The 12,086-nt window shown below is 40.1% G+C and overlaps 1 protein-coding gene across 1 annotated transcript in view; it reads right to left on the bottom strand.

Moving 5' to 3' along the window:
- LOC121180655 (teneurin-3-like) overlaps positions 1 to 12,086 on the bottom strand; it is a 212,901-nt gene that overhangs the window by 47,939 nt on the left and 152,876 nt on the right. The window contains exons 23-25 of the mRNA XM_041036246.1: positions 11,252 to 11,383; positions 10,940 to 11,075; positions 4,237 to 4,380 (exon numbers count right to left, since the gene is read on the bottom strand). Coding sequence (XP_040892180.1) covers positions 4,237 to 4,380; positions 10,940 to 11,075; positions 11,252 to 11,383 — 412 coding nt within the window. The remainder of the gene's footprint in view (positions 1 to 4,236; positions 4,381 to 10,939; positions 11,076 to 11,251; positions 11,384 to 12,086) is intronic.

Raw genomic sequence — 12,086 nt, 5'->3', positions numbered from 1 at the left:
AGGGCTGATATGCAGAAAGACAAACAGCCATTCACACTCACATTCACAATTCAGGGTCCCACTTAACCTAACCTGCAGGTGTGTAGACTAGGGCAGGAAATCCACGCAGGCATGGGAAGAAAAACCCCAGCTACCTGGCAGGTTCAAGCCTAATATAATGTAATGTAATGTAATATAATGTCATCTGATCTAATCTATTCTAGGAAGGAAATGTTGTACAGTCTTGTTAAAATTAAATGATAAAGCAGTTATGAGAGGGCAAATATTCACACCATTTACGTATGACATAAATTATGGAGCATAAAACTTTTTTGTTTTGCTCTTGTGTGTGTGTGTGTGTGTGTGTGTGTGTGTGTGTGTGTCTATTTGAAACAAGAAAGTGATGTAGGAGTCTCTGTGTTCCAGGACCAGCTGATTTCTAAACTAAAAGCTGGACATGCCTTCCAAGAAACAAGAAGATAAAACTCAAATTTGAATATGAGACATTCAGTAAATAGCTGGTCTTCCCTATAAAAACAAGAAATCACTGAAGGAGTGTCTCACTGCCAGACTGTTAGAAGTCAACATTTACTGTACAAGCGTGTTATTTCCAAATCTAGCACACTGTCCCATCCGCATCATTAGTGGAGCTACAAGACAAACTACAAAGCAAACACTGCAGGAGTGTTTGATGGGCTCTCCCTCTTTCCCTCTCTCTCACGCAAACAGACTAAGATTATTCTCGTGTCCATATACTGTGTTTTAGCCTCAAAGGAACAAACACACACATTGTGTGTTGCAATGCCGTCCCTTCAAGACACAAAATGACACCCACTGAGACCAGTACGCATATAGACACAAACTCACATCACAAATCCCATGTGCATTTTAAACACACACACACACACACACACACACACACACACACACACACACACACACACACACACACACACACACACACACACACACATTCACGCACACTGCATCAGATGACAAGGTGTTGAAAGCCCTAGAGGACTGCAGGGAGAGAGGGATGAATAGCAATGTGATGGATGGGGTGACAGATAGAGGACAGCAAGGAAGGGAGGGAGGGAGTGGGTTTATAAAGTCAAAGTGCCTTTAAAGCTGGAAAACACATTTAACTATGTATCTATTCTTATATAAACCACTTTGTGAAAGGTGGGCTGTCTGAATGGAGATCTATCTGTTTTTACTCTCTTTAGTCTTAGGTATAGGTGATCAATATGATCAATATACAGTATAACTGTATTATTATTCAATGTAGTGTATTTGGTCTTATGTATAATTAAAAATAAACTGTTTAGACAGACTACAGTGAAAATATGGACCACGAAGTACAAACCCAGAGAACACACCTGTGACCACTACAACCAAAAGTAAATTTTAATTTTAAATGAAGGCTAACTGCATGAACAAGGTTATGAATTAACCTGTGAACAACACAGCTTCCTCAGTGTTTGGCCTGGGCTGTGTCTAATGCAACTTGTCTCTACACGGTGAGGAACTGCCTGGAGAAGAAGTAAGTAACCTGATTGTGAGACTTCATAAAGATGGTGAGGATACAAGAGCATCAGTGTGCGACTGAACATTGAGTGAAGAGTAGAGGTTAGGAGGCACAGGAAGAGCCATACTGCCAACAACACAAGGAGCAGTGACTCAGAAAATGACGCTATGTGCAATTCATTAATGAAACGCATTGAAAAAGTTCTTCTGTCTTGGCACAAGAATAATAATAAATACAGTGGTGGCTCGGCACGATACCAACATCGACCGCCTCATGTTGATTTTCAGTATTTTTTTACTCTTTCAAATGGATAAAATCCTGTTTGATTGTAGAGCTGCACAGGCGAGGAAGGACTATTGTTGGCTTTTCCGCACAGATGGCTACCACTGCTGACAGTCAACATCGACTGCTTGTGCGAGTGGACTGAAAATTATTTTCAAAGACAGAAAAGGGCTCATCCAAAGACAGCCTGGACCAGAGGTCTAAGCAAAACTGAGAACCTAGATAACACGAGGGGGAAGCTGTACACTCCAGACCAGTCTGATTAGCTATCCAAGTCATTTGCTTGGAATATTTCCAGGCTTCCCCCACTGCTGCTGTGGCAGCTGAAGCAGCAAGAGAGGGTCAGGAAGGGATAGACGTAGCTAATGAAGAGAGAGATGTAAGAGAGGAGGAGGAGGAGGAGGACAGGAGCCAGTTAGGTCAGAGGGAACATGTGAGACTGACAGCAAATGCAGCTCACTGATTATTTATTTCTCACAAAGCACTTGGCAGTATTACTTCATAATTATTTTCAAAAGGTAATTAAAAAAAAAAGAAAGGTCTGGATTCAGACAAGTCAGTTAAACTAGTCCATCACTGCAGGCACTCACGCAACCAGCCCCCCCCCCCAAAAAAATAAGACAGGCTTCTCCTGGTGAACAGTATGCAGGATTATCACCAAAGGGTAGCTGTGATTTATCAAACTCTATAACTTTGCCTTTCGCAAGCTCAGAGGCAATGAATGTTAGAGCGCTGAACGAGGATTCATGTATTCCCACAGCCATTTCCTCGTTATGTTTTTACATGTCAAATCGCACATTACGTGACATATTGTACAACAGCGGCTCCAAAACCGGGGGTGGAAGAGAGACATTCTAAGATCAGGAGGAAAGTGTTGAGCTGGAAGCAAAGAAAAGCAAAGATGAGGCTCATTGATGAACACATCAGGAGATCTAGCAATTCACAGAACAGTGGGTGAGCCTGGCTGCTTCAGTGTCAACAAACTCCAGTAAAGTTGAACTTTTTGAGGCATTAGTTTTTTCATTTGCACAACAAAAAACTAAAAACGTCAGAAAGTTCCCGAATTCATTTTGTTGCTCAGTTTCTAATTTTTCTCACTGAAAAAAGGTAAAAATGTGTCAGTGAGGGAGGGAGGTGGGGTGGTGGGGCTTTATTTATTTATTCTAACTGCCTTTCACAGATGCTCATGACAGAAAATGTTTTTCTTCCATGAGTAGTCAAAATATTTTATGTTTCTAGTAGGATTTCACCACTAAAAGATTTTTTTTTTTTTAGTTTAACAAAATAAAAGTTTTTTCATTAAATTTCCATGTTGTAATCAAGAAGTAACTGTGATTGACTACTAACAGTCTGGCAGTTCCTTAGTGTATATCTGCATGGATTATTAAAACAAAGATATTTTCGCTATATTATTAGATTACTAGATATATTTTTAACCCAAAGTTGGTGTTGTCCTCTTCGTTTTTGTTAATACTGAAATGCAAAGTCTCAAACTCAGTGGTGGTGGATCATTCCACTGGCAGGTCCATTTTCAGTGCGGCCTCCTTTTAATTTTTTACCTCTGTTTTTTTTTTCTTATTCTTTTGCTTAGCAAGAAAACAGGATAAACTCATCAGCGAGAATACTGAGTATTTTTGCAGAAAATGAAAAGTAAGTTAGAGTTGGACATGAACAGTGTTACACTGAGGGAGATGTTACAACATGTTATGGATTTTGTTGGAAAATTTGTACTCTGATGTACCTTCAGGCTGAAACGGATCATACTCAGTCAACGTATTTTTGACCCTGAGGTTTCATTGCATTGTCTAAAATCAACATGGCAACTGTACATGCTATAAATTTCAACATGGACCATATCATAGTTGTTTTTTTGAATAATTTTCACTGTTAATATATTGTTTCTAGATTCCTAAAAGAAATATGCCACAAACAAGTGAAGTTTTACTGTAGTTTATGATGACAAAAAGCAGAAGAGAGATTTTTCCGACCACATATGCAGTGATAACATATGCAGTGAAAGAGTATAAAGACATAATAGAGGATGAAGTACTGCAAGACAAGAATATGCAAGCAAAGAGGAGGAATGATGACACGGGAATAGACGAGGAAGAGAGGTTAAATGAAGGTCAGAAATGATGGCGTATGACATGAGAAACCAAAGGGAGAGAGAGAGAGAAAGAAAGAGAGAGAGACCAAACATACCACTGGGCAGCTGGAACGAATCCAAGAGGCTGACAGGGAACTTGAAAACACACACACACCCACACACTCTTTTCCTCTGCATGACAACAATCAATCTGACAACTGCTGAGATGAACATACTCTTAAACTGCTATTAGCTCTGTCCTCTTATTTATGGACATATAATTAAGCAGTTAATGAATCAGAGAGAGGTGGAGAGAGACAGGGAAAGAGAGAAAACTCTAAAGCTCAACTGTGACACCTACCGTTTTGCACATCCAGGATGTGATGTTTGTCCAGGGTCCACCCTCCCATGTTGGAGGCATCCAGCTCGTAGCCCTGTAAAATGGCCGTTCTCTTCTCCCACAGGATGAGGTCTAGGCAGGACTCATATTCAAACCCCACCGACACTGTTGGACAAGCACAGGGAAAGACCAGTTACTGAGCTGCTTTCTCTGACTGTGCTTAGTACAAACAGAACCAAACAGGAACGTTTCTGTGATTCAGACCAAAGCAAACAGACGAGAGGTTTGGAAAACACAGTGAACCATGGAGCTAACTTCATCTGTCCGCTTTTCTAACATCCAATCACTCATGGTCCTGGCTCACGAAGGGCCTTCTTTCTCTGGTCCCAACACACACACACACACACACACACACACACACACACACACACACACACACACACACACACACACACACACTTCAACTTTGCTCCTTGCACTGAGAAGCTACTTGTCAGGCCTGTCTGCCTGTCTCTGTGAGGTACAACACTGTAATGTCAAGAGTGGGGACACTTGCCAAATAAATGAGCAAGCAAGGGCACACACAAACGCTCACACACACACCTCCATTGTGTAAATTGGCAGCAACAACAGCTGTGTGTGTGTATTCGATTTAGAAAGAAGTTTAGGGGTAAGGAGAAAAGGAGGTGAGAGAGGAGGTAGGGCAAAGGTAAGGTAGAAGGGTGGGAGGGAAAGGAGGCAGGAAAAGAAAGTGACAGAATGTGGCTTATTAAAACATTACAGCTATATTTTACGGTAATTAGTATCTATGTGATGGTTGAACAAAATGTAAAAACCCTTCAGCTGTGTGATAGGTGCACTGTTTATTAGGGATGCACCGATTGTGAAATTCTGGGCCGATACCGATACCGATGTTTAAAATAACAACTTGGCCGATGGCCGATGCCGATGCCGATGTTTTTTCTTTTTGTTATCTCTTTTTGTTCCACGGAAACATTACTGAACTGTTTTACTAAGTCTTTCAGCTCTTCATCATACTATCCTTGAATCAGCACAAATTCAGTCAGACAAATTTATGAAACAAGAACAACCTTTAATGTCAATTTTTAGTTGACATTTAAGATAACCTTAATTCACATGACAAGTTCTTTTCTGAAAAATAACTTTCCACAGCCCTCTTAGACTGTCCACTAATCAGTGAAATTTTTTTTACAGTACTTACATTACCCAACAAAATTATTTGAGTGGTTTTAGCCTGATAAACAAAAACTTACTCAATGAGAAGATTTTTTACAGTACCACTTTGCCCAATAAAAAATATTTTTGTGAAAAATAAAAATACATCAAGTGTAAATGTAAAAACAATTGGAAAATAAATAAATTGTGTTATTTATAAATACAAACATAAATAGGACTATCTTTCACCTTGTGTATTTTTCAGACAGAACTCACAGGCTGGAACATGGGGCATCTCGGGAAAACCAGTCCCATACAGTGGGCCTCTTCTACTTAACATTAATGATAAATCACCTGCTGTATCTCTCACCTGCTTCTTAGTAAGAGGCATGGTTTTCTTTACAAAGATAAGCATCTCTGTCTTGTCGCTGCAAAGTCTATTTCTTTTTTCATCCAAGATATGAGACACAGAGCTGAACAGACGCTCACTCTCCGTGCTGGTGCATGGCGCACAAAGGTATTATCATGCAGCGAGGGCCCTGCTGCGTCGGGTCGTTGCCTCTTGCGCTGTGGGTGATATGCGCTCTCTCCATCGCGCGTCCCATCCTCGGCAGCAGGCAACAGGAGGTGCGCGTCAAGTATTGCTCGTGCGCGTTGTTTAACATCGCTCATCAAAGTAGCGATCTTTGTATCTGGGATCCAATAAGGTAGCAGTGCAGAACATGGGATCATACTCGATTTGATCGAAGCGTTTATTTACAGCCTCTAATAGTGAGGTCTTTGTTGTTTTAACGCCGTGGTCTGTGTCTGCCTGCTGGCTCAGAAGACGTCTCAGGGCGCTCACAGAGGGGATGACGTCGGCAGCTCATGCCTCTGATGAGCTAACTTCTCTTGTCAGTTGTTCAAACGGGAAGAGGAGTGTTATTAAGTTTAATTAATTGCCACTGGTGCGCACTGAGAGAGGCGAGGAGGTCGTAGTCTGCGGCATATGAAGTAGCAAGGGCGCTACTGTTATAACTGTTCTCATGTAAATCAACACATAATCATCGGCCACTGCCATCGGTGAATGTCACCTTTATTTGCCGATGGCCGATGGTTGTTAACGAGGCGAACATCGGCCGATACCGATGTTCAGCCGATGCATCGGTGCATCCCTACTGTTTATCAGTTGTTAGCTGGGTAATTATGTGGCAATATGAAATATGAAGAATATCCCAATAGCAAGTAATTAAAGGTTGCTAAGTACACTTTTATTTTGTTAAAAAGGTGATTAAACTTAGGAACTAAGTCAGTGACTAGACTATGAAATGAAGCTAAAAAATGCACAATAAAGTTTTGGGATTTTTCTCAATGAAGCCACACATTCACCTGTACATTAAAGGTAAAAACATATAACATCCTCACTACATGAATCAGGCTGCCCCATGAGAAAAAATCCTACTAAAAAATACAAGTAATACCAGTCAGCTAAAGGAAAATTAGTGATGGTATTCTGAAAAGCAAAGAAGGTTCTAAAATAAGAGAAAGAGATAAAGTCTGCAAATTAAAATTCATTTTCAAATTCTATGCTTTTTTTTTGTTTCTTTCCTTTTTTTTTACATTTTATTTGCAATGATCTTCATTTATTATGATATTCTTTATTTTTTATCAACTTAATTATTTATTTTTGGCACAAAAATTCACAAAACTGATTTGGAGTCTGTATTTGTTCCCAGCTGGTGAATGTAAGTCCAGTATTCCCTCTCTTTTAGCTCTGTTTTTGGTCTCTACCAACTCCTGAGGGAAATATCCTGTTCTTTAGCTGTTGAATTTTTCACCATGTTCACCAACAGATGTGTCTATGTGGCATTTAGTGCTGAGGAAGCCAAAAACCACTCAAAGAGAGCAGTGAGAGTGAGTCACACCAGTAGAGCTGTGGGCCAGACAGCCAAACTATGATCTGAAACTCATTACAAACCAAAGGGGAGCAGCAGATGTGGATGATAATCCTCTGCTTTTGATATAGTGTGATGATAAAAAATGTTGATTATAGCAACTTTGAGGTTTGAATTTGACTCAATCTGAGTTAATCTCTTTAGAAAGTCATGGCATTTGTTTGAATAAGATATAAAGTGAATGTCATTTTATATCAAGACAGAACGAAACTTAGTTCAGTAGCAATTCACTTCATATAGCAGCATTGTTTCTCATATGCCCACACAGAAATTCAGCTGTCAGTCACGTTGACAGTGTGATTATTTTTATCAGCGTTGCTGTAATTGCTAAGGTTTGTTTGAGTTAACCTAATGTAATGGGTGCTTTGTTTGGCTGTTCTTAGCCAAGGAGCTCAGACAGCAGATACGCTTCCATGCCTTCCATGGCAGAGATCATCTGTCTTGCTGTGTCTGCTATGAATCACTGTCTGGGCCTGTGAGACTGCACATTCCTGCTTCCTCCAAACTGTCTGTCTTAAAGATGTTTGCAGTTTATCTCATGGTTACTGACCGACTACTCTGAAAGCCTGTCACCACTTACCAGCAATCATATCGAAGCCCATGATGTGTGGAACTCAAAATCTCAAATCTATTTAGGAAGGGAGGGATTAAACTGTGATCTGTGGAAAACAGAATAAGTGTATATTCCTTTTTTGTACTTGATGCTTTAGTTTATTTTGTACCCCACATCAGGTCATTCCCAATCTTTAAGTAGCCTACACTCTCCTTTATTTTGCATTTTAACCTACAAGAAGAAGATAAATGTTTTTGTCTCACAGTTAAATCTGAAGGCATGCTGACCTCAACTTTGAAATGGAACTCATGTGTTTTTGACACCGGAAACAAAACACATGATATGCTTGATACACAGCTAGGACATTGTAAATGTCAAAGTAACTTTAAAACTTTTTGATTTGATTTGATTTGACACTTGACTGTGAATTACTAATTTTTTTTTTTTTTTTTTTTTTTTTTACAGTTTAATGCCATGATGGGGAATGAGAAAGAGCTGATGAGACAGTTTTGTATATTTTTGTGGGTCCAGCTTTATTTTTGACGAGAAAAATTTGTCTGGCACAAATCTGTGGAGAGATGGTCTGCATTCTTCACAGATGATTCTTTACAGCTGCCCTTTGCTGGATGGTTTGTTGCTCTATCTTCCACTTCACAACACTCCAAAGGTGTTCTCTTTGAGTCAAGTCAGCGGACACACTCAGCCAGCTCATAGTTTTAAAAACGTTCTTCAATAAAAACTCCTGCCAAGCTTCTTCAGACTGGGAGTCGTCTTTCCTTTCATTATTTGAGTAAACAAACTTGAAATTCATGGTGCCATCTATACATGTTTGCAACTTTTTCAGCCCCATATCACCATACTCCCACCTCCATGTTCCATATTTGGAACTATGCTTGGCACTGTGGTTGTCCTGGCCAGGTCCATGCTGAACATGCTGGACCACATCTGATCCAAAAAAATGTATTTTGGTTTCATGTGACCAAAGACTGTGCTGCCAATATTCATCAGGCTTCTTTTCATGGTCTTAAATTTTAATCTTGAAGTTTTATGACTAATGATTTTCTTCTTAGACATTGTCTGTGGAGGGTGACTTGACACGCAGTGTCCTTCTCACTGTCTGATCAGTCACAGAAACATCAACTTCCATAGAAGTCAGAAGCACTTAACCATATGTTTTTCAGTGCCAGACTGTGTAAATGACACGTGGCATCAATTTCTGAAGACGGCACGATGTTATAGTAGACACAACCCAGGCCAAAAAGGCCCCCACAGTTAATTTTTAACCTTTTTAACCTTTCATGCAAATCTCATGGAAATCACATGTATAATTACTTCTGTTGCAGCAGTCACAGATAATCTGACTTTGATCAAAGATCCAATTCCCTACACTTCAACTTAAAACTAATATAATTATTGTCAGATGAAACACATGAATCACTCAACATTTCAGTGATATCGCACATTGCTCCTTTGTTAGGTGTACTTTTTGCATACTGAACATATCGCACATACTTCAGCAAGTGCACACAAAGGCAATGGAATAACGGTGAGCGTGAATAGATGCAACTGTGCAGTTGCCTCTTGATGAATTCAACATGACATGCACTACAAATATTCTTGGGTTAACACCATCTTAATATAACATATGAGCACCAATTTCAGAAGTGTTACAAAACAAAGCAGTAAATTGCCTTTATGTTCAGCCCATTAAGCCGGAGCTACCATGAGTAATAACTCACTGAAAAGTACGTCTGCTGGACTTGTCCCTCATAAAGGTGTCAGAGGGGTTAGCATGCCCATTATGTCCAAGCAATTTCCCTGTCAAAGCCTTTCAGCAAAACCTATTTGAACCTAGCTGTGGCTGTCTCCAGCTTTATATATGTTCAGGAGAAGTCAGCACTGGAGGAAAATCCCCCTTCTCCACAGTTACTGTGCACAGTTTGTTGTCAGACTTCAATAGTCAATGCAGACCAGGAGTTATTATGTGATGAATTGGTGGATTTTAATTATTCTATACATTTTATCTCCACCTCTGTCATACACTGTTACTTCTTCCTGTTATTTCCCTGCACCTCTGGGTTACAGAGAGTCTAACATTGACAACATCTGTCATTCAAGAAGCATCGTTTTTATATTTGCCTGCAGACTAGAGAACTAAAAATATACCTGCTAGCGGGCAGATCAAAGCAAATTATCGCTGGCCGACATGTTGTCTTCTGCATGATGAAAACATAATGGCAACACTTAAGGAGCTTACTATATGGTTGAAGCTATGGCAGAAAAACAGCAGTGACAACAAACGCTTTCTCTTCAGTTTCTCTTCAAAGCTTCTGCTGTAGTTGCTGTTTGATCAGTGTGTTGCCAACATTACTTCACATCCTGATATACCATATTGCTCCCACTGCTCATGTACTTAATTGCATCTTGCAGACATGTAGCTTTCATTCCTACAACACACACAATCAATGCTCCAAATGAACTCATGTATGGAGGTAGTTGAAAGCAAGCATATCAGAGGCCTAAGGATTCACACTAGTAGCTGTGCAGTCCAACGACAGCCTTCCACAGTACTGCTCGTCACTGACCAGAGGCACTTTGCTCATTTTATGTCTTTAGCCTTCTGGCTTTTGCCCCCATTGGATCATATCAAAAACAGCATCACATAAGTTAATTGTAGAATCATTAGGGGAAGCCACAGTTTGCTTTGAATTTCTGTGCAGCGTTGTAAAAGAAACAACACACAAATCTGATGTGAGATTTTTCACAAAAACACCCTTAGGTCTTATATTACTGCCGTTTAGCTTGGCTTAACATCTTGTTTAGGATCAACATTTTACTCTTGACATAGAAGACACATGGTCAACCCTTGCTGTGCTTTGATAAATTGTGTCTGCTTCAAGGTCGAATTTTAAAAATTAAAGTTGATCGTACTTTTACTATTGTTGCTTCTTGAATTGGGAAAAGTGCTCCACAAAGTCCCCAAGAGGCCAAACCAGTGAGAATTAGAAAAGAAAAAAATCTGTTATTTTCTGTTTAGTTTTGCCATTAACAGTAAACTCACCAACTGCCTCAGATAGTCCATAGACGCGTTGGCCATAGGCGTCTGTCTTGTCCCAGATAAAGGTGTAGGATAGATTTGGTTGGGCAGGGAACCATTTCTGGAAGAGGCGACCCACCACCGCCACCATCAGGTGAACCTGGAGAAACAGCATCAAACACAAAGGTCACCAAACGGTATTTCAGGTTAGGGTTGCACTGATATGATGATAAGCAGACTGAGTTTATTAATGGTTGGCATTCTGTACTGATCTGCAGTACCATAAAGCAGTGGCTTTTAGGAAATTTAAATTATATTATATATTACACATCTTACCTTCATCAGGTTGAAAGGTATTGATGACTGTGTCATGGTGACTTTGAGGACTGGTTTATACCCCGCAGCTCTGGAGCTCAGGTAGATCAGCTTTAGATCACTGCCTGGTATTGAGGTTTCTTCTTGCAAAACCTGTTGAGGGATAAAATGACACATCACAAAATGTTTACGTACGGCAACAAACTAAGGAGCTAAGAAAAAAACAGGCAGGGTTCATGATTTTTGTAAGGACTTACAAAAAAAAATAAATTAGAGAAGACAAAAGACTGCCTTCATATTAGTTTCTACAAAAGGCAGGTAGGCTAAAGCAGTTACGGGGTGTACAGGGTGAGGTATCCTTGGCTCCCTTTGAGTATGCAACATATTCAGATACTGTGAGAGAAGTGCACATGGAATTGGTCACAAACAGAGAAGTAAGTGCTAGCAAAGCCACAAAAGCAGAAAGGGTTATATTGGAGAAGACTTCTAGATCTCATGCAGAGAGGCTGCCAAGTGCCACCCTCTGCAAGTATATGGTATTAGAATCTCGACAGGTGGCACTGCAAGCATGTGAAGGATACTCTACTGTCAGAAAATGATATTACACTCTGTACTGATGCCAATACAAAGTATGGACACAAATATGGCACTGCAGGGATGTTTTTGAAGGATGGTACAAGGTTGCACCGAAGTTTAAGCGCACAAGCATCAGACTCTGCCCGGTGCACATTTGATGCAGTTAGAGATATGACAGAGGACATGGCCAAGAGTGGTGAATGAGAGATGAATGTTGATTTCAGTAAGAAAAACATATTCTCCATAGTACAGGGCTAGCTAGTCAGTCATAGTGGAAAGG

The sequence above is a fragment of the Toxotes jaculatrix genome, chromosome 4, assembly GCF_017976425.1.
Source record: "Toxotes jaculatrix isolate fToxJac2 chromosome 4, fToxJac2.pri, whole genome shotgun sequence".
In the NCBI taxonomy this organism is placed as follows: domain Eukaryota; kingdom Metazoa; phylum Chordata; class Actinopteri; family Toxotidae; genus Toxotes; species Toxotes jaculatrix.
Note: the sequence above shows the minus strand (reverse complement) of the source record. Positions and strands in the feature narration are given on the sequence as shown.